Genomic DNA, 24,107 nt, shown 5'->3' on the forward strand with positions numbered 1-24,107 from the left:
CAACTCAAGAGGAAGGGCTACTCAAAAGTGGCAACTGATCATGACCAGTCCTTTAAAATGCCAAGAACTATTTATATGCCAGTATATTTTTTATTAATATAATAAATTCTAATGAAGTTTTTTAGAGATGTCCAAAATATTAGAGTGAAATCCCTCTCTCTGGCCATTAAAAAGTGAGCACTTATTTAGACCAACATCATGGCAAAGAATGCAGTAATGATTCCCCTCAGCAGCACCTCACCCACCCATGCTCTTAAACAGTAAGCAATCAGTATCCCTTTCAGATTAAAAAGCAATTCAGGATTCAGGGGAGCTTCCCTCAAACACAGCACATACACATACAGTATCACTTCCCTCTATTACTGTACCTGGTTCTTCCATTATAAAACTGAAAAATGTGACTTTGTATAAAACATTTAAAATATAGTTCTTAACAAAATGCAAACAATGATCAGCTGCTATAAAGTACATCCTATTCTACAGAAAGAAATAATCAGACTCAGTACGAGCAAAAATTCATCAAGGTCAAATTAACCCAGCTTCTCAAATTAATACACTGGTCCTTCTGATCTTCACAGGTACCTCTGCCTTTTCCCCCTTTGCCTTTTTTTTTTTTTTTTTTTTGTAGTTTACAGAAAGCTGCTTTTGTATATAATAATCTCAATAGAAAAATCTTCACCTGCAAATAAAAGGTAGATTTTTTTCACAGCTATAGGCTGTAGCATTGATTTCTCCAGATTATCAATGGAGAACAGAAAATATGTATGACACTGTTAATTCCAGATTCTAAGAAAACTGTCCCAAGAGCCTGTTGCCACAGCCATGCCATCATCAGTCACACCTAAACAGCTGACACGGTTGTCATGACCAGCGAGGACACCTAAAAAAAAAGTTCAGCACAAAGTTAGCAACCACAGTTTTAGAATTTAAAAAGTACATACACAAAGATTTAAAAAGTATATACCCAGCTACCTACTCTAGTAGGGTAACTAGGTTCCTTTGAGTGGGGAGAGAGCAGTAAGTTAGACATGTATAAAACACCTTTTTGTATTACTTGAACTGTTGATAAATGCATCAATTTATGTTTTTGGTTTTTGAAAAAACATTCGATAATTAAACTAATTTACATCTAGAAAAAACAAAGTTTACATCTTTAGTAAGTTCATGATATCTCAATTTTGCTGCTGAGCTGTGCTACTTTCAACAAAAAATTTTCAGTGAAATTCAATGAAGTAGACTTTTTCCACAAGAACAAAAACATGATAAAGTTGCCTTCTATATCTATTTCCAGAAAATACCAACATAATTTTTATAGTTTATTCTATTACCCCCAAACATAAATGCTGTTGGTTATAACTCTAAACCATCCAACTCAATGAGTTTTTGTTTCCTTTTCATCTTAAACTCATTTGATATCCTGACACTACACAGGATAAAATGAAGTGTTCATTTTGGTGAGGGGTTTGGGAATGAGAAATGTAAAAGTTAAAAAGAAAAGTTAAGATATACAATTTGTTTTTCAGTACTGGGGATGAAACTCCAAGGATGCTCTACTACCAGCTACGTTTCTAGCCCTTATTTTGAGTCAGGGTCTCATTAAATTATCCAAACTGGCCTTTAACTTGCAATCCTCCTGCCTCAGCCTCCCAAGTTGCTGGGATTACCAGTGTATACCATCATGCCTAGGTATACAGTTTACTGTCTAATTGTGGCTCCCAGTTTTCCTCTTGAAATCAGCCCTCTATCCAGCAGTCAGCTTATTCATTCCAGGTACGAAAGTGAAAGATGCATCTGGTGGGGAACACAGCTAGTCCAAATAGGGGGAAAGATCTTAAGCTATACCAGAGGTTCCCCAGTGAAAGCCTGGCCAGATCATCCTTCAGTGAGACCTACTGTCAACACATCCAACCATAGTTGGGTATATGGAGCTTCAAATAGTTTTGGTGCCTCATTCTTAAGTATGAATAAGAAATAATCACTAGACTTTTAAGGAAACACTCTAAAAATAAGGGCAGGACAAAAAACAGGAACATAAGAAAAAAACAATTTGGAAACACAAAAGATTATGCTTGAAGAAAACTTAAAAAAAATTCACTAGTAATGTCAGAAAAACAGAAGACATCAATCATGAGAAAAATAATGAGTGCCATAAAAATGACAAAGAGTTCTCAGATTAAAAAAAGAGCAGCAAAAACAGAAACTAAATTTAAGAGAAGGGTTGAAAGAAAAGGTGAAGATTTCACCAAGGAGAAGGTGAAGACTCAGGAGGCTAATGTAGGAGGATTGAAAGTTCAAGGCCAGCCTCAGCAACTTATCGAGCCCTTCAGCAAGGCAGCAAGACCATTAACTTAAAAAAATAAAAAGGGCTGGGGACATAGTTCAGTGGCACATGCACATGTTCAAGGCCATGGATTCAATCTCCAGAACCACAAAAAGGTTCAGGGATACCCAGTGCAATGGATGAAAATGGATCCACTCAAAGACAAAGTATGAGGATTCATTAGTGACAAGCACATCAGAACCAAGAATATAATCTAAAAAAATCAACTTAACTCCAGAGGGTAACTGTATAGCAAAGGAAGTAAACCTCATTGTTCAACAGTAAATACTTCTTAAAAAGTCATAATTATGTAAACACACAATGCTGTTGTTTACTGAATGTAAACAAAACAAACTGTATGGAAAAACTGGAGGATGGGAAGGCGTGGCTGCAGAGGGAGCAGGGACACTAAGCCACACCCTTGTCATCCAAGATAACAGCTCAACAGGTAACAGATAACACCTCAAAGTTTTTAAAAAGAAAAAAAAGGTCAAGTAACAGCAATATAGTCCTATTTAAAGATCTGGAAATATATGCTTACAGTAGCTACTTTGGAAAGTAGAATATATGGGTTAGAGTCAAAAGTAACAAATCACATAGAAACATTCAATTTGATTAAATAAAAGTAAAATTTTGATTTTTTTAAATTAAAAACTGCTTTAATTCGTTATTAACCACAGTCCCAGATATGGCTTTATTGTGTATTTTAATATTTGGGAAACCACAGGGGAGAAATCAGTGAATGAGACTAAGGGAAGATAGTAGGTCTATATCCTATTTCCCACAAGATCTTTTCCAGAAGGAAGACAACCCATAGCAGTTAAAATATTTCCTGATAGGTTATAAGAAAACTGTGATTTATAAAAGTCATATTCATTATTCATCTTTATACTGAAATTTAGCAAACAGGAAAATATTATGGAACTTAATCTTCAGAAACCAAAATAAAAATACAAACCATGGTCTATAGGTCCACTAGAAGGGTAATGACAATGAACATGCATGATAACCCCATGTCACCATTTTCCAGAGCTTCCAGGATGTCCACGGAGGCCAGGAAAACTGCTGATGAAAACCTCTTCGCCATTTCTGAAAATCTGAACCTCAAGGCGACTTATTTACTAACCTGCACGATCTCCTTTCAGCGTGTCCCATACATTACAGTTAAAGTCATCGTAACCAGCTAGCAGGAGGCGTCCACTTTTTGAGAAAGCTACAGAAGTGATTCCACAGATTATGTTGTCATGCGAATACAACAATAACTCTTGGTCTGCTCGGAGGTCAAAGAGCCGGCAAGTAGCATCATCAGAGCCAGTGGCAAAAGCATATCCATTTGGAAAAAACTAGAAAGAAAAACAACACACACTTAGGCAGTATAATAACATACTGGGCTAAGGCAGATTAGATTAGAAATCCAACTTTGTTACCCTGCTGGGCACTTAAGATTTTTAAATATTCTGGGCCTTAGTTTCAGAGTTAGGATTGAATAAAATAACATATGAAAAGTATACAGTCTATTGTTCAGCACATAGCAATTGTTAATAAATACTGGCTCTGGTTCTCTGTTATATTTATTAAAACACTGAAGTCAGCGGGGAATGGGGGGAAGTGCTGAGGAGTGGTCAAATTGAATTGTTATATTGTATGAAAATACCCATTTAAGTCAAATATTACTATTTATAGAATAATGTGGCATGTGTATGAATGTATATGTGTATATGTATGTACGTATATATATGCATGTGTATATATATGAAGATTTTTGAATATTTGGAATATATATATAAATATATATATTATAAATGTGATCGCATTATGAGATGCAGAAAAGATTTTTATCAAAGAAAACACAAAATGTTACTATGATACTAGGTAATAGGTGAGCAATATAGAAACCTATGCATGATTAGTCTCTGAATAACATTTCTCAGATATTGGGACTACTTGAAATTGATATTTTTACATAGAGAAAATCACATTCTTTCATACATCTATCAACCATCTGTATTATTTTTTGTGGATTGATTATTCATAGTCTTTGCATATTTTCTTCCATTGGGTTGTTAATTTAATTTTTTGATTTGTGGGAATAAATGAATATAAATTTGACTGTTCTACTTGTTGCAAACGTTATTTTACAGTTTACTGTTTGTCTTCTAATATTGTCTACTTTAAAAATATGCAGGGGGCTGGGGAGATAGCTCAGTTGGTAGAGTGCCTGCCTCGCAAGCACAAAGCCCTGGGTTCAATCCCCAGCACCGCAAAAAAAAAAAAAAAAAAAAATGCAGCACAGGAGGCTGAGGCAGGAGAATCATAAGTTTGAGTAACTTAGTGAGACACTCTCAAAGTAAAATTAGAAAGGGATGGGATTTGGCTCCATGGTTAAGCACCCTTGGGTTCAAGCTCTGGTACCAAAAAAAAAAAAAAAAAAAAAAAAATATATATATATATATATATACATATATATATAAATATATATATTTAAATATATATATATATTTGTGGGTGTGTATGAAGTAGTTCTACATGTTTGTTTAGTCAAGTTTATCTTTCCCTTTGAGATTTCTTTCATCGCTTTTTATGCAGCTTCTCCAGGTTGTTAACTAATAAATGTTATGTTCATTTTTAATTTCACTTTTCACATTTTAATTTTTATCCATCTGGAGTTTATTTGATAAACAGCATTTAGTGTAAGAATCTAATGCAATTTTCTTAACAGTTAAGCAAGTGATCAAGCTATTAACTGGTTTTTCTACTGATTTGCTACATCATTCACTAAATTCTGGGCAACAATCCTTTTTTTTCCCTTAGTGCTAGGGATTAAACTCTGCCTTGTGCATTCTAGGCAAGTGCCCTACCACTGAGCCACACCCCAGCACTCACTAAATTCTTATATATATAGTAGTTTTAGAGTTTTCTGCCTACCCCTGGTCACACCTGTATCACACTTTTTTTGTATCACACTTTTTAAAAAATCATTATAAAATAGTAAATTTTTATAATCTGGCTTTGCAAAACACTCTTGTTACTCTTCTGCTTCAAATCAGTCCATCTCCCTTTTTCCAACTTGAATTTCACAGACATTTGATCAAGTGTCTTTTCTCTACATATCTCAGATCCTCCTCAGCAAAACAAAGCAAAATGCAACACTTAGATTATTGTTTTTCTTCTTTTTTGTGTGTGCTGGGGATCAAACCCAGGGTCTCACACTTGCTAGGCAAGCACTCTACCATTAAGCCATGTCCCCATCCCTACAGTTTTAAAATAAGACTGAGGGATGCTTAGTTGGTTCAATGGAAGGTATTTCCAGTTATTAAATATAAATAGTATTATAGTTTTGTTTTCTTCATAAAGGTTTGCATAACTTTTGGCAAACTTACTTATTTTATAAATCTTGTTGTTGATTGGATTTCCTTCCTTTATATTTCTTCACAAGTAATTATTAGTACAGAAAGTCACTGATTTTTTTAAAAATGTTTTTTATTAGTGCATTGTAGTTTCACATAATAGTGGGGTCCATTTTGACATAATCATACATGTACATATTATAATTTGCTCTATTTCAGTTCCCAATGCCACTTCTTTCCCTCCCCTCTCCCCCTTTCCCCTTCCTCTACTCAACTGGTTTTCTGTCTATTTATTGTTTTTCTTAATTGGTGCTTTAATTGGTACATATGTATACATTAAAATAGAAGAGAGAACAGTAGAGTAGAAGAAGGAGATTGAGGGGAAGGAAGGAAGAAAGGGAAAAGAAGGAAATATGGAATAAAATTGACAAAATTATGCTAGATACATTTGTGATTTTAAAAATAGATTTTGTATCTAGAATATACTTAATAAGTAGTTCTACTCAGTTTTATATGTGATTATATGAAGTTGACCGCTTTTTATTTCCCTTTTAAATGATAGAGAAGGAATTTCTAATCCTGGTCTATCAATAAATTTAAAATTTAAAAGGATTTAAATTATATAACATATATTCTTTGACTACAATGGAATTAAACTAAAAAATTAACAGTAACAAAAGACATCTGGAAAACCCCAATATTTAGAAACTAAATACTATATTTATAAATAACTTGCATATCAAAAAAGAAATTAAAGAAAATCCGAATTCTGAACTGAATGAAAATGAAAACACGAAGCATCAAAATTTGAAGGATATAGTTAAAAACAATGCGGAGAAAGAAATTTATAGCTTTCAGCTCTAGTATTAGAAAAAAGTTTCAAACCAATATCGGTTTCTGTCTTTAAAAACTAGAGAAAGGAAGCAAATGAAATGCAAGTTTCATTCAGTTGAAAAATAAAAAAGATCTGAGTGAAAAAAATCCATGAAACGGGCTACAGCTCAGTGGGTAGAGTGCCTACTTTGCATGCACAAGGCCCTGGGTTCAATCCCCAGCAGCACCACCACCACCAACAAAAATCCAGGAACAGAAAAACAACAGGGAACAGCATCGAAATCAACAGCTGAGGGCTAGGGAGAGGGCTCAGTGGCAGAGTGCTTGCCCGGCTGTGCAAGGCCCAGTGTTCCCCAGCACAACAAACGAGCGCTCGAAAACAACCCACCAAGACAAAGGCTGGCTCTTTAAGAGGATAAGTAAAACTGCGAAGCCTCCCACTAGAACTATCCATTCTGCTACTGTTGCCATGACAAGGCATCACAAACTGGTGGTTTAAACAGCAACAATGTGTTGTCTCACAGTTCTGGAAGCTAGAAGTTCAATATCAGCAGGTCTTAGGCTGTGAGGGAAGGACCGTTTTATGGATGGTCATTTTCTCCCTGCGCCTCTTCGTAGCCATCTTCCCTCTCAGCTGTCTTCAAACTTTCCTTTTTTTTTTTTTTTTTTTTTTTTGGTACTGGGGCTTGAACCCAGGGCCTTGTGCATATGAGGCAGGCACGACCAACTGAGCTATACCCCCAGCCCAAACTTCCCTCTTTTATAAGGACACTAGTCACTTTGGATAGTGGCCCACCCAAACCAGGAGGTCCTCATTTAGCAAATTACATCTGCAATGACCCCGTTTTAACAAGGGTTACATTCTAAGGTACTGGGACTTAGGACTTCAACATATAGATTTTGGATGGATACAATTCAGCCCACAGCACCAGACCATTCAGAAAAAAAAGTTCAAATTACCAACATCATGAATGAGAAGGAAGACATCCTACAAATTCTACAAATATCAAAAAAAAGGAAATATTATAAATAATTTTAAGTCAATAAATTTGACAGTGTAGATATGAATCCCTTAAAAGACACAGACTACCAAAACTCACCAAAAAACAAAAAACAGGCCAGGTGCAGTGGTGTACACCTATAATCCCAGCAACTGAGGAGGCTGAGGTGGAAAGATAGTAAATTCAAGGCTAGTCTCAGCAACTTAGTGAGACCCTCAGCAAATTAGCAAGACCCTGTCTCAAAATAAAATACAGAAAGGACTGGGGGTGTAGCTCAGTGGTAAAGTTCCCCTGGGTTCAATCCCAGTACAAAAAAGAGAAGAAAAAAGACTACACCTAATAAGACATAAGATTTGTGGTTTAAAATCTTTTCAAAGAAAACTCCCTGGCTAGAGAACTTCACAGGTAAATTCAGCCATGAAGCAACACCAAATCCATACAAACGCCCAGAAAGCTGAAGAGGAGGGAAGGCTTCTCAACTGCTCCCGACAGCCTGCATTATTTGATACAAAAGTCAGACAAAACATTTCAAGAAATGAAAAGTGAGAGCAATGACTTTTATGAATAGGAATGTAAAACTTCACAGCAAAGTTTTAGCAAATCAAATCCATGAATATAAAAAAGGCTAATGCAATATAACCAAATGGGATTTGTCCCAGAAATGCAGGGGTGCATCAATATTTAAAAATCAGTGGTAAACATCAAATAGCTTGATTTAATGCATTCCACGGTGTGTGAGAGAGCCTGTGCAGAGGGTGAATGGCAGAACTAATACTTAATCCCAGGTATGGCTAACTTCAGAAGCTACACTGTTTACACTGAACAGCTGCCTTTTCATTTGTTGTTACTGGTCTTTTGGTGGCAGAGAAGAGGGATGTTTTTCTCATCTGGACACGCTGCTTTGGACATCCTGCTCATTCAAGGTAAGCTATCCCTCTAATTTTGGAAGGAAAACTTGTTTATTTAGGGCTGGGAGTGTAGCCCAGTGGTAGAATCCTCACCTAGCATGCTCAAGCCTTTGGGTTCAATCCCCAGCTCCACATGAACAACAACAAAGAATAAACCTTATGTTTCATCTGCAAAAACCTCTGGCTTAAACTTTTTCTTCATCAAACACTTTCATTTGGGAATTTGATATAAAAAGAGCGTATGATTTACAAGAATCCTTTAAAGTATTTTTGTTGTTAAAATCTTGCCAGAGTTCAACACTTAAAATGCATAATAAATTTTCTTTAAAAATGTGATTTCAAAAAACAAAGAAACGAAAACAAAAATGTGATTGACTTACACTGACGGCATTAATGTCTGAGACGTGTCCTGTGAAAGACTGTCTACACATCCCATCTCGAATATCCCATAATTTGGAAGAGGCATCACAAGCACCAGAAACAAAAGTGCGCATGTCAGGACTCAGAGAAAGACTCATGACATCTCCAGAGTGGCCAGTGAAAGTGGTGGTCTGCTGGGCAGTTTCAATGTCCCACAAAGCACTGTAATTAAAACAAAACAAAACCAAAGCTCAATGACCAGTATCACTTCTGCTGTTAGTTCCCACAACTACCATTGACCCCCAATCAGTGTACTTCTGGCATGAACTTACCAAGTTGTATCTCCTGAACTTGTAACAATTTGGCTGTCATCTAAAAAACGACAGCAGGACAAGTAGCCTGCAGCACAGAGAGTAGCAAATTTTAGGTTATCACTGATCAAATACGCCAAGTATCACGCGGAATAGCAATATTCTCTCAAAACTATAATACCTGAATGGCAAGTGTGTCTGTCTGACCTACAGTTCTGCTTTTCATTACTTCTAACTCCACACTGTCTGCAACTAAATTTTATCAACAGGTTCCACCGAGCTACTCAGTAAGTCAATGACACTGGGCACTCTGAAGGTTACAAAGCTGACTACGACACCTAAGACCGTCACCCAAGGAAGAAGATGCTCCTTGACACACATAATTATAATCAAAGCTGTTAAGAACCGGGAGGAACACCTTTAAAATGCTGAAATGAGAAAAACATCCATGAAGGCTTTATGAAAGATGTGTAGCATATGAATGTCTAGCATCCATCAGTGTTTCAAAATATGGAAATGGCAGGGAAATAGTGTTCTAGAGACCTTGTAAAAACACAATCAAATGGTAATGACAAAAATTCAGACAGGGAGAAATCAGATGAGTGGCAATAATTTCCTAATTAACATTGCCAACCAGGTACTACACTACAGAACTATGGTGTGCACACAGGCAAATAAAGCAATTCTATATTCCACAGTGCAAAAGACTTCTTTCATGTATCATCATTCATACTTTTGATTATATGATTGGAGTACAGATGCCACAATTCCATACCTGACACATGGTAGCAGAAAACAGAAATAACTGCATTTGTTTTCTTTTTGTATTTTTCAGGATTGTTTGAATATTTGTAGTAAATGTATCATTTTTATAGGGACAATAGCTATTTTTTAAGAGAAAAATAAAATTGTGGGGAGCTGGAAGAAGTACAGTTCCACAGAAAAGGATGTTCTTAGCATGCATGAAGTCCTGGATTCAATCCCTAGTACCCAGATAAAATAATATTAAAATAAAATTAAGGTCATTGCATGTATGATTTTTAAAAGTTATCGTTTTCCTACTTTACAGCAATTTCTACTCCTCCCCAATTAACATGCATTCTTTAGTCGGCTAAGTCCAATTTGTTATGCATCCTGGGTCAGTGAGTCTAGAGAAGAAGTGAGGTCGGACAGGAAGAAAAGAGTGTTTAGTGATGCTCACCTGTGTGACCAGGTAACTCGCGGCTTACTCTCACATTTCCCTCCCTGGTTTTTAAGTTATATATAGAGCAGATGTTGTCCAGGCCGCCACAAGCAACATAATTACCAGAAGGGGCATAAGCACAGGTCATCACCCAGGAGGACCTCAAAGGAATAGCATGCATCTATGAAACAAATACAACCCACAAACTGTCACTAGGGAAAGATTACAAACACAATCATTTATTTTTTAAACCTATTTACAATGAAGTAAATATTATTAAAAATTAAATACATATAGGAAAAATAAGCCAAATAAAAATATAACAACTTGAAAAAGTAAACAATCAAAATTAAAATACCAATCCACATAACTATGCCTATGATCATTATTTCTGTATTAATAAATCATTTGGAGTTAAGAAGTATTCTTTTTAGAAATTTCTTTTATTAGAAGCAGGGATATAAGGATGTTTCAATGCTAAAATACCCATCTGAAACATTAAGTGGTGCTCAAAGGAGGAATTTCCTCCATAATACTGAACAATAAAAAGGAAGGTAATTAACAAGTATCAATTCATTAAAATGATTCCTTCACAAAAAGATGACACAATCATCCCTGCATTAATAGGCACATATCCTGAGATCTCACTCAAACAATGATAATAGTTGTGCATGAATCTAGTCACACCTGCCTGGTGACTCCACTCCAACCTTCTGCAGGTCACATGGAAAGACTTAAGGTGTCTGAAACACCAAAGTGAAAAGTCTGTATGGGGAATCAACACATCCCATGCTATGACTGTGCTCTTCCTTAACATAAAATAATGTTTTTGAAATGCAATTTTTTTGTTTTAAAAAAATGGAGTTGAAGGAGACATGCTTAATGCCCATTAATACAGTAAAACTTATATTATATAGTTATATTAGCTAGCTTTAAAATCTCAAGCAGGCTGGGGTGTAGCTCTGTGGTAGAGCACTTGCCCAACATGTACACAACCCTGGGTTTGACTGCTAGAACTTAAAAAAAAAAATTCACTAAATGATTATTGGGATTATTATAAATATAATGGGATTCCTTCCAGTGGCATTTCACCACCAAGAGACCTAAACAAGTTGTAATTTGCCTCTAATCTATCATATCTTACAATTAGAAACAGAAATCAGTGCCTCCAGTGGGCCAAGGAAAAGCTTTATACTAGCCATCTAGCTTATCCACAACTAGAAATAAAAATCTCAGGGTATTTCACATTAGAAATGGGAATTTAAAAATAATAATTTATGCAAAAAAATTTCTAAAATTCCAATATGAATTATGAGATTCAAGTCAAACACACTAAACAATATTCCTATAGTCTGTCCTTGGAAATAAAAAAAAGGATAAACATTAAAAGCAAACACTAGGCCTAAAGAGAGGATCTAGATGAAAATAAATGGAATATGTTAATCTCCGAAGGCAAATAAAGTTTGAAGAAAGAATAAAAGAAAGAATTGGTGGATAGCAAAACAAACACAAGATTACTTAGAAGAAGGATTAAGAAATTCTACCTTATTTGTTGTATAGCTATCCCAAATAATTAATTTTCCATCTTGGGAAGCACTTACTAGTAGCCTAGAGGAACAAACACAAAAATAATTTGATACTTAGAGGAAAAAAAAAGAGTTTAAATTAGTTATGCATTGCATTAATGTAGGACAGTTCAGAAAAGAAAGTAACAATTTTCCCAACAAAAACCTGATACAAAAAAAGTTCTTCCAACCTTTAAAAAATTTTTGCGGCATATCAAAAATTTTGAACATACATCATAAAATTTAGCAATGACTAAAAATGTCTGTGGCTATGATTCAACATCGTTTCAAATGATTGGATTTATCAGTCATTATTCAAGGTTTTGGTAGACATTAGCTAACTGGCTGGCTGGTTTAATATTCACCAATTAAACTCACAATAACATTAGAGTACATACAGACCTAACAAGCACAGTTCATTTAATCTAAACACACCAACGGGGTGCCTGTGAGTGTGCTTAGTGTCATAGGTACAATGTAGGGCCTACCTCCACCCTTGGGGCCTTTACCATCTGGTGGAGAAAAGACATTTGTATATACAAATTTATAATAAGTCAAGGGAGTGAAAACTGTCAGAAGAGTGGTATAAAGTATAACCCACAGGAGAGTAAAAGAGGAATGAATAACTGCTAGTTGAATTAATCAAAAGAGAATGCATCTTTAAAAAATGGGATTTAAGAGCTAAAGATGGAGAAAACTCTGTATACTAGGGAGAGGGTAAATATGATCAATGACAACAGGTGGAAAAATACAGTTGGTGTTCCAGGAACTGAGTCTTCTAATTTTGTAGAGTTTGTGAAAAACAGAAAATATAAGCTAAGAAAAGTAGACTGGGATTAACTACAGAAAACGTTATTTGCTAGGCTAAGGGGTATAAACTCTACACTAAACAATGATTAGTCATTGAATTTTTTATTTTGTTCTGGAATTTTATTTTTCAACATTTTATAACATTTAGAAGATTAAAAAAAAAATCACCTTGCTGAGCCTAATCCCCAGCAGCTGGGTAAATAGGTAAATAACATCATCAGGTTCTTAATATTGTAAATGTTAATTTTATTTTTACAAAAGTGAAGATCTGAGAGTGGAGAATAGGAACCCATGGAAAATTATTCAAAAATCAACTGGCATCATCAGCTTCAGAATGGGCAGGAAGATGGTGTGAGGCAGTGCTTGGGGGATACATTTGCTTTTGAGAACTTTTTTTTTTGGGGGGTACTGGGGATCGAACCTAGGGCCTTGTGCTCACAAGGCAAGCACTCTACCAACTGAGCTATCTCCCCAGTCCCTTGAGAACGTTTTTTAAGGAAAGAAAGAACAACTAACATTGTTTCAAGTGACAGGATTTCAGGTTAAAGGTCTGCTGCATCAACAGGGCAAATTATTTTTACCTTAAAATTTTTAAAGAAAAAGAATAAAATATTTGCCTTAGTTTTATGTCAATTTTATAATCTTATCCATCCCCTACTAAGAGACACACAGTGTGTATTACTGTACTCAGAATCCCATTTAGATCCTAGAGAAACAAGTGAGGGAGGCTTTCTCTGTTTACAATTTTAGTGACTCCTGGGAGCTGAGAATACATGTGCAACTTTTATTAAAAAATATTTTCTGACATTACTCAGTAAGATGAACTAAGAAACTAAGAAACAAGGTAGTCTCTGAAGCAGCAGGAAGACCTACTACCGCCAAACGTGCCGGGCAAGTGGAGGCTGAACTGAACCCCTAGGCACACAGTGAATCATGGTAACGAACCATATAGCCTGCAAGCCACATGTGCGCCCAAGTGTGTGTGTGTGCACCTGCAGATGCTCAGACTCAATTTGAACACATGCATTTATATGTTGGGTTGGGGGAATTAAAAAAAGATGTATTGAATGAAAATATCCTTGTTTCATATAATCCAATCCTTTGTGAACTTAGGTAATAAGAAATTGTAGCAGTATCTACTAACTTGCTCACAGTGTTCAATAAATATTCGCTTATTAACTGAAATGTCAAGGTTAATATATAACAAAACTGCTTTTGAAATATTAAAGAAAACAAAGTATAATACTCCACTGCAAAAAAAGAAACCCTCTTTTAAATATCCCCAGCTCATATGATAAAGGACTCTTTGAGAGGTAAGTTGACTTTCTACATTTAAAGTTTTTAAACTTTCAGGCTGGGGATACAGCTCAATGGTAGAGTACCTGCCAAGCATTCAAGAGTCCCTGAATTTAATCCTTAAATTTTAATCCTTGCGCCAGAAGAAAAGTTTGAATATTCTTAGTGAAAATAAATTGTTTAGGGGGCTGGGCACGGCAGCACATGCCTGTAATTCCAGTGGCTCAGGAGGCTGAGGCAGGAGGACCTGGAGTTCAAAGCCAGCCTCAGCAACTTAGGGAGGCCCTTGGCAACTCAGTGAGACCCTGTCTCTAAATATAATATAAAAAAGGGCTGGGGATGTTGCTCAGTGGTTAAGCGTTACTGGGTTCATTCCTCAGTACCAAAAAAAAAAAAAGAAAGTGTTCATATTGGATGCATTTTCTATAAACACTTTGTAAATACAGTTTTTTTTATATAGTTTGTTTTTAAACAGAGAAAATGCAAATGATGATTCTTAAGGAAAACAATCTGGCACCAACCTTGAATCATATCCCCAATGCATAGCATAGATTTTAGCTAGGTGGCCTCTCAGCGTACGTCTTGTTCGCATTTGTATCCGACCCACGGAGTCCATATTTGATGTGATCTTCAGAAAGAAATAAAAATGTTATTATTTAGATATAGTTTAGGAGAGAAACTAGAAATATTCAATCAGAAGGTGAATAGCAGACATAAAATTTATAGTAATTTTCATTTAATATAAATAATCCTGCAGAATCATTATGGGATCAAAATATACTGTTCATGAAAAACTATGATTAATTTAAAATAACCCTATGTGTTCTTATAGGCAAGACTATTAAATAAAAAGAGCAGATAAACTTCTAAACTTTAACAAAAAATCGGCCACCCTAGAGGCTGGGAAGGGAACAGACTGGGGGGATTGGGTAATGGGTACAAAATATAGTTATACAGGACAAATAGGTTCTTGTGTTCTACAGCACAGTACAGAATACAACAACCTATTAAATATTTTATAAAGAACTAAAAGAGAGGGCTTGAAGTTTCCCCACACAAAGAAACGATAACGGTTGAAGAGAAGGGAAATGCTTATTAACCCTATGTACCTGCAACACATCACCACACTGTACCTGTATGATTATTATGCATCAGTTAAGAAAATTTGCAATTAAACACTTATGAGAATAATCTGCATCAGTGTCAAACTACTTCATATGAAGCACTAAAACAAAGTGACAGGAAAAAAAACTTTACCTGAACAAGTGTTGCATCATTACAAGCTTTCCTAGCATCCTGAAACAAACAAAAAAAAGATGATTATAATCCATCTAGAGGTAGAATCCTCCAGATCTGATTAATACTTTTATTGAAAATGTATATTTGCAAATAATTTTGTTTACTATACATATAATCTTAATTTAAAATAATTTTGAGCTGGGCATGGTGACACATGTCTATGATGACAGCAGCTCAGGAGGATGAGGCAGGAGGATCATGAGTTCAAAGCCAGCCTCAGCAAGTTAGCAAGGCTCTAAGCAACTTAACAAGACCCTGTCTCTAAATAAAATTTCAAAAAGGGCTAGGGATGTGGCTCAGTGGTTAAGTGCCCCTGAGTTCAATCCCTGAAACCAAAAAAAAAAAAAAAAAAAAAAAAAAAGATAAAATTTACTTAACCTAAAATTAACCATTTTTGCCATCTTAAGATCTATAATTCAGGGATTTTTTAGTATATTCACAATGTTATATAACAATCACCACTATAAAATTCTAGAACATTTCCGTTGCCTCCAAAAAGGAATCTCATCCATCCTGTTTTCCGACCATCCCTCCATGATCCCTAATCTACTTTCTTTCTCTATGGATTTACCTAGTTTTAGACATTTCATCTAAACACAATTATGTATTATGTGGCTTTTTTATATCTGGCTTCTTTTATTTAGTATAATGTTTTCAAGGTTCAGCTATGTTATAATATTAATCAGTATCTAATTCCTTTTTATGGTTAATATTGCATTATATGAACATTCCACCTTTTGTTTATTCTTTAATCAAAGCTGACAGACATGGGGGGTTTTTCTATTTTTTTGGCTATTATAAGTGATGATGCTATGAGCATTCATGTACAGGTTTTTGTGTGCAGTTATGTTTTTACTTCTTTGGAGCATTAAATAAGAGTGGAATTGAGTAATTAGTAACTCTGTCAAACTACCTTTCACAGCAGTTATACTATATTACATTCCCGCCAGCAATGTATGGGAGTTCTGATTTGTTAATTACTTCATATCCTCACCAACACTTATTATTGTCTGTTTCTTAAATTACAGACATCTTCAATGTGAAAAGGTATCTCATTATGTTTTGCTTAGTTCATGATTAATGATGTTGAGTACCTTATCATGCACTTACTGGCACTTATTGGAGGAATGTCGATTTCAAGTCTTTGCCAGTTTTTCAATTGGGTTGCCATTCTACTGTTCAGTTGTAGGAGTTCTTTATATATACTGAATACTAGACCCTTATCAGATGAATAATTTATAAATATTGTCTCCCATTCTTTCAATTGCACTTTCATTTTCTTGATTCTTTCCTTCATGCAAATTTTTAATTTTGATCAAGTCTAGTTTATATGTTTTTTTTCTTTTGGTGTCATATTTAATTGTTTGCCTAATTGAAGGTCAGGAAAATTTACATCTGTGTTTACCTCCAAGAATTTTACACTTTTGAATGTTACATTTAGGTACCATTTTGACTTACTATTTATATATGGTGTGAGGTAGGGGGTCCAAATTCCTTCTTCCACATGCGGCTATCCAAGTGTTCCAGTTCCATTTGTGAAAAAACTGTTCTTTTCCTATTGTATGGGCTTTCTGCCCTTGTTGAAAATCAGTGGACCATAAATATATGGATTTATTTGTGGACTTTCAAATTGTACACCATTGTACAAATATATTTTTGTTTTATGACTTAAAGATTTTAAAAATTGTATCCTGATCTAAAGCGATTAAAGTTGATTTAATAAGCCCATAGTATTCAGAATTATATTTATTATTAAGTCTTTCACAGAAAGTAACACTTATTTATACAGGCAACTGATATTTGTTGCCACTAGGAAGAAAATGTTTTAGATTTAACATGCAAAAATATATCTCAGGAATTTGAGTGTGTATGTGCTGAGAATTTAGCCCAGGGCCTTTAATTTGCTAAGCACATGCTCTACCACTGAGTTATATCCCCAGACACAGCAAAATAATTTTTTATGTAATAGCAACAATTTACACTAAGTGGCATCTATATTTTTATACAAATTCCCTATATGTAAGCAGATGTTTATGTCTATGGATTATAAGGTATTCTTTCAGAGAAACCTTAAATTTTTATACTAACAGAAGGGAAGATGATGAAACAGAAATCAAAATAACAAAAAAGAAATGGAACAATGAACATATTTAAAAAAACATCAAATCACTTGATTTATTTAGGTGCTGGGGATTGAATCCAGGACCTTGCACATTCTAAGCATCTACTGAACTAGTGAGCTATATCCCAACCACAGCAAGACAATTTAAACCAAATTTATCAGTAGCAAATTTTAAAAATTGATATACATGCTAGATTTAAGACAGTCCATGCCCAAAGGTTAGGGTAGTATCCTCTTTATTTTTTTATTACTATTATTTTTTGCCTACAGTGCTTGGTATACTCCTAGGCAAAGAGAACACACACAATATTTACTGAATAAAACAACAAAGTCTTTGCAGAAAGACTAGATGGAAGATATGATAATTTTGGCTGCCCTTTAACCTATTAATAAATAGACTATTTCTATGTAAAGGGTGTTCCACAACTAATTGAAAAATATGATTTGATTCTCCCATTCTTAGCCAAATTGCGGGTTTAGAGACCTCATCTGGTAAGGAATAATTTAGAGTACTTTTCTACAATGAAAAGAATTTCTGGAAATGACAGTGATGACCTGAGCCATGTTCAAGAAATGGTACAGCTGAAGTCTAGATTCTGAAAAAAGGTTCTATGAGTTCAAGTTTTATGAAAACTACCTACCATTGTTTAGGCCCTCTTTCCTGATTCAATCATCTGGTAAAAAGTCAGATGAACATGGCATGCCAGGTACCACTGTAGTCACCATATACACAGCACTGGACAGAAAACAATTTTTTTTCCCTCATAGCATCTACATTAGTGTTAATAATACAACTTAAGGGCTGAAAATGAAAATCATTAAACTCCAGTAAAAATCAGTACTAAAAATTAAAACATCATGTTGGAATACAAAAATTCTACTAACATCTTAGCAGTTAGAGGAAAATAATCTACTCATAGGAAGAATTTATTCTTATGAACACTACTATCCATTATGAAACTAAATATAAAAGAATTCTATGGGACTGGGGATATAGCTCAGTTGGTAGAGTGCTTGCCTTGCAAGCACAAGGCCCTGGGTTCAATCCCCAGCACTGCAAAAAAAAATAAATAAATAAATAAAGGAAAAAAGAATTCTATGCTCTTTACCAAGGAAAAAAGAATTCTATGCTCTTTACCACAACAACAACAACAACAACAACAAAAAAATAGAAGATTTGATACTAACATCTTTGTGCTAAAAAAAAAAAAAATGAAATGTGTTAGAAGTGGTGGTGTGCCTCTGTAATCCTGGGAGGCTGAGGCAGGAGGACTGCAAGTGTGCCTTAAAATAAAATTTAAAAAGCTAGGGGTGGAGCTCAGTGCTTGAGTACACCTAGCACACATCAGGCCATAGGTTCAGTCTGCAGTACCACCAAAAAAAGCAAGAAAAAAAGGTGACATACTTATTGTTATAACTCAATTACAAAAGAAAACAAAATCTACTTTTTCTTTATTAGTGATTTTTTTTAGTTTAAATTTAGTCTTCCATTATGCCAAATGGCATACATTTCTATTATGCCATATATTTACAACATAGGTAAATACACAGATTATATTTCTGGAAGGAAGGGGGAAAGAGAAGAAAAAGGGAAGGGAGGGAAGGTCTTTAAATATAGTGTGACATGATTTAATTGAGGAAAAAGTGCCAGGCATTTTATATACACATACTTGAAATCATGAGAGGAGAGGATTCAGTGAACTTGGGTCTATGACATTGTACCTGGAAATCTGGTCAGATATGGAAATGACTAAAACAGAATATTCTCTCCAACTAAAGCAGAAGGGGTAAATGCCAAACAAAGAACTAAAATAAAGAGCAGACTATGACAAGCCCTGTCACAAAAGTCTAATTGCTGTAAGACTGAGGAACTGTCCCTCATCAGCTTTTGACTAAGTCCTGTGTGTGTTATTTAATCCTCAGCACAAACCTATATGATGGGCATTGGTATTCTTGCTTCACAACAAAAACACCAGGCATCAAAAAAGTTAGAGAGACCTGCCTGTGGTCCCACGTGATGAAAGGTGTAATCCGTACACATTGTTTCACCACGCCATCAACAAGAGGAGAATAAATCCAAGCACAGGGCTCTCCTAAGGCTTTTAGAGTAGGAACAGGATTCAATGCATAGGCTCTGAGACAGCACAACTGGAGCAGAGGTAATAGAACTCCAGGCAAATGAAACAATCGATAAAAGACAAAGAGATAGGAGACAGCAACACATGTTCAAGGGATAGAAAAATAGCAAACAGGCTAGATGGAGGAGAGCACAGGTTTCAGGGAAAGCTGTTAAATACAGCCAGGGGGCAGTGCATCCTTGGTGACAGAGCACAGGTTTTACAGTCCAAACATGGGGTCCAAATGCTGAATATGGTACTTACTAGTTATATTTCCTTGGCAAGTTATTTGATCTCACTGAGCCTCAGTCTCCTCAACTTTGGCAAATTTTTTAACCTCAATGAGTCTGCGTTTCCTCAATTATAAAATGAATCAATACAAACTTTTTCATAGGATAGCTACCAGAGTTAAAGGAGGTGGGCATGTGACCATGTCTGGCCAATTGTCATGGTTCCTCTTAGAATCTGGAGTTCATGACACAAAGTAAAGATGGCACAGAATTCATTCTGGTGGAAAATCTCACACTTGGGCACCACCGTCATGTCATAAGTGGAAAATTCTACACTTGGCCTCATGTGACAGGTTACAGTCAAAACACAGATACACTAAAAATTTATAAAACTACCTTCAGTCCATGTGCTTAAGGTATATATGAAACATAAATGAATTCTGGTTTAGACTTGGATACCATCTCTAATATATCTCATTATGCATATACAAATATACCAAAATCCAAAAAAATCTGAAATCCAAAACATTCCTGGTCCTAAGCATTTCAGAGAACAGATTCTCAACTGTAATATCTAATTCCAGAGACTTGTTTGTGAAGTCTTCTCTGAGTGTTTCAAGCAAAATAAATCCCTCCTTTGTTCTAACAGCTTTGTTCAGACACATAAGGTATCAACTTAGAGTTCTTGCTCACATCTGAATTGTTAACTTCCTTGAATTCCTGGCAATAAGTCTGGCTATGACTTCACTCAGATTAACTCTTATGATGAGTGTTTTTTTAATGTGTGTGTGTGTGTGTTTGGTACTGGGTGTTGAACCTAGGGGTACTTACTCACTGAGCTACATCCCCAGCCCTTTTTATTATTTATTTTGAGATGGGGTCTCCTTCAGTTGTTTAGGGTCTCACTAAATTGCTAGGTTAGCCTCGAACTTGGGATCTTCCTGCCTCAGCCTCCTCAGTAACTGGGATTACAGGCATGCACCACCAGCCCAACATGATGAGTGTTCTTTACCCATCCCTTAATTTTGATTTTCCTCTTCCTTTTTCTCTCTCTTTTTTTTCAGTTATATCTCATATAACTTTTATTCTTTACTTTTAAATTAGGTAAGTGTTATGGTTTGGATGTGAAGTATTCCCCTAAAAGCTCACATGTAAGACAATGCAGGAAGGTTCAGAGGAAAAATAATTGGATTGTAAGAGTCTTAACCCAATCAGTGAATTAATCCATGATGGGATTAATCCACTGATGTGGTAGGGTGTGGCTTAAGAAGATTGGCATTGGGGCGTGACTTTGAGGTACATAATTCATATCTGGAGAGTGGAGACTCTCTCTGCTTCCTGATGATGTGAGCTCTTTCCCTTTGCCACACTCTTCCACCATGATGTTCATGTTCAGGCTCACCTCAAACCCTGAGGAATGGAGCTGGTCTTCTATGAACTAAGACTTCTGAAACCATGAGCCCTCAAATAAACCTTTTCTTCTCTATAATTGTGCTGGTCAGATCCTTTTAGTCACAGCAGTGAAAAAGCTGACTAAAACAGTAAGTTATTCTGAAATTGCTGTTACAAAAGATTCAGACTGGGAAGGTTCAGAGCTACGCTCCAAGCTACCAGAGATTCTCCTGCTTTGTGCTGAAGTTCTTCATCTATATTTGCAAGCTGGTTTAGTTTTTACTTTTCCCTGTGAAAAGAAGCAGGCGGCTGTCAGCTACCCACAATTCAGTCTCTGCTCTCTCTGGCTCTCCAGGAGGCATACCTATATCCTTTCATTTTTAACTCTGCCATTCCTTGCTGTTCTTCAATGCCAACAAAGTCTGAGCAAGCATCTGTTTCATTGTTTCAAAGAAGGGATTGTTGGGGCTGTCCCTTGGAGAGTGCTTCCTACTTTGTATGAGATTTGCAGCCGAAGGCACCTTCTGTCAGAGCTGTCCCACATGCTGCTGCATTTGGCAATGCTTCTCCATCCTTTTATGGTTCTAAGAGTCTCATTTTTGTTAAGGCCAGCGCTTATATTTGTTTCTTGTCCTTTTTACTGTTTTGAGTTGATTTCCAAGACTAAAAGAGGTCAGACATGCCTTGATCCTGCCTTTTATAATTTTTAATGTTTCTGTGATTTAATGTTTTAGAGATTAACATTTCCGACTTTATTACAATGTAATGTCTGTCTCACTGTAATGCACCAAAAATCTAGATTCTAGGTGTATGAGTAAGAAGAGAAATCTGTTTGTCTCCCAGCTGGGCTTACAAACATACATATTATTAACCTCTTAGGGGCATGGAAGCCACTTGTGGGCATAGGTACTTATCAGGAATCACTTTTGGAGCAGTCATTAGAAGCAAGATTAAAACCAAATTGATCCTTTCTGGCCTTACAAATTACTTAATATATGTAAACTGACATACTCAGGAATTTAACACACTGCTGATACGGAATAAAAGTGTAAAAACTGAGCTTGGAGATATAGCTTAGTGGTGGAGTGCTTGTCGAGCATGCATAAGGCCCTGGGTTCAATCCTCAGCACTGGGGGGAGCGGGGAAGCATTAAAATTTCAATATGAAGTTCTTACCTGGATCTGATTCCGTAGTTGTTCTGCTTCCTGCCTCAACTGTTCCAGTTCACTCATCCTTTGAATCTGTTTACCTCAGGAATTACCAAGTAAAAGCAACTGTTGAGAGAGAGAGGACACTTAGTTTTCCATCTTCAAATTTACTTTTGAGAGACTGACATTGGGCTGGCAATATAGCTCAGTTGGTAGAGTGCTTGTCTTGCAAGCATCAAGGCCCTGGGTTCAATCCCCAGTGCCAATACTGACATATAATTGTTTTTTAGTCCTTCTGAAACTCTGAAATAGTCGATTATTACTAAAATTGACAGTTGCTTAGTAATTATGGACCTAGGTCATTTATCAGAGGGTTTTATGGAGGAACGTGATGTGAAAGTTGTCAGCAGCAAAACAGCCACTTATGTCAAACACTATCAAAACAGCCTGAGGCTATGAAGGAGGAGCCTTCAGACATGTGCCTATGAAGGAACCATCCAAGGAATTCCTGGAAACCACAGTGTTCTAGATAAGCTTGCAGGCAGACACTTGCCTAACAGCTGTCTCCCTCATGGGCTAATATCAGCTCCTACAACAAGCCTCGGTAACAAAGGGCTTTGTTTCAAAACAGCTTATGTGGACTTTGCCCTTCTTTCTTCTGAAATCCTCCCCTTGCCCCAACCTCTTCGGATGCATCTATGGTCCTCCATACCACACATATCCCAGACAGCAATCCCTTGCTCTTCTATGAGGAAAAAATCTTGCTTTGGACAGTTGCTCTTTCTTTCACTCATTTTAGGCTGAGAGTGATCAGAAGATGGAAGAGAAACTTTGAATTTCAGTATTTAAAACTCAATTATAAGTTGAGTGTGGTAGTGCCCACCTGACTCAGCAGGCTGAGGATTGAGGCCGGCCTGGGCAACTTAGTGAGACCCTGCCTCAAAATAAAAAATGAAAAGGGCTGTGAGTGTAGCTCAGTGGTAGAGTACCCTTTGGTTCAATGTCCGGTAACCTCCTCCCTCCATCCCACCCCATCCCACCACTGAATTACAGGGAACTGATACTGGACAGGAGTCCAGTGAGAAATACTTTACAGCATTTTATAGGGGAGCAATAGGCATCTCCAACTGGCCTCCATATATGCAGCACAAATTCAACGCTTCGAAACTGAATCCCCTCCACCTCCAAGTCCTCCTCATTTCAGTAAATAGCCAACTCCATTCTTCCAACTGTTTAAGCTAAAAATCTGAGAGCCATCCTTAATTTCTGAGTCTTTCCTACTCACTCACCTCTAATCCATCAGCAAATCAAGTTAGTTATGCCTTAAAATATTATTCAGTATCTGATTCTGATTACCTCTACTTATACTACCTTGATCCAAATCCCCATCATCTCTCTCACCTGGTCTCCTTCCTACTGACAGGATCACTCTCCAGTCTAATCTAAGTATAGCAAGTAGTGATCCTTTAAAATACAAGTCACTCTTCGACTTTAAATTCTGCAACGGTTTTCTGCTCCACTCAGAGTGAAGCCAACTGTCTATCTTGACCTAAGGAGCCCTGAACCTCTCTCTCATACACACTCATACCCTGCACACACCTACTCTTCCTTTGCCCCTCCCCTCTTTCCTCCAGGTGCTCAAAAGCTTTCTTGGGGTTCTCTGAACATACTAAGCAGATTCCAGTCTCAGGGTCTTTGATTCACCCTGCCCTTGACCTGGACCACACTTGTCTGTGACACTTTCATCGCTTGCTCCTTAGGTCTGCTCAGGTGTTACCCTTTCAGAGGAGCCTCTGCTGACAGCACACATGCACCCAATCCTCCCCGTCTCTGGTCCACACGCCTGTCTTACACTTCACTATAA

The 24,107-nt window shown here is 36.3% G+C and overlaps 1 protein-coding gene across 2 annotated transcripts in view; it reads right to left on the reverse strand.

Moving 5' to 3' along the window:
- Positions 1-589: 589 nt before the first annotated feature.
- The window catches only part of Gnb4 (G protein subunit beta 4), a 38,125-nt gene continuing 14,607 nt past the window's right edge, over positions 590-24,107 (reverse strand). Inside the window, exons 2-10 of one of the 2 annotated variants that reach the window (XM_047564945.1) lie at positions 22,271-22,369; positions 15,193-15,231; positions 14,457-14,563; positions 11,809-11,872; positions 10,283-10,445; positions 9,103-9,169; positions 8,791-8,992; positions 3,447-3,663; positions 590-880 (exon numbers count right to left, since the gene is read on the reverse strand). In XM_047564945.1, coding sequence (XP_047420901.1) covers positions 774-880; positions 3,447-3,663; positions 8,791-8,992; positions 9,103-9,169; positions 10,283-10,445; positions 11,809-11,872; positions 14,457-14,563; positions 15,193-15,231; positions 22,271-22,327 — 1,023 coding nt within the window. In that variant the 5' untranslated portion in view covers positions 22,328-22,369 and the 3' untranslated portion in view covers positions 590-773. Of the gene's footprint in view, positions 881-3,446; positions 3,664-8,790; positions 8,993-9,102; positions 9,170-10,282; positions 10,446-11,808; positions 11,873-14,456; positions 14,564-15,192; positions 15,232-22,270; positions 22,370-24,107 lie in introns of those variants that run through there. The other variant, XM_047564946.1, reaches the window with a different exon arrangement.

Source organism: Sciurus carolinensis, chromosome 9, assembly GCF_902686445.1.
Source record: "Sciurus carolinensis chromosome 9, mSciCar1.2, whole genome shotgun sequence".
Classification (NCBI taxonomy): domain Eukaryota; kingdom Metazoa; phylum Chordata; class Mammalia; order Rodentia; family Sciuridae; genus Sciurus; species Sciurus carolinensis.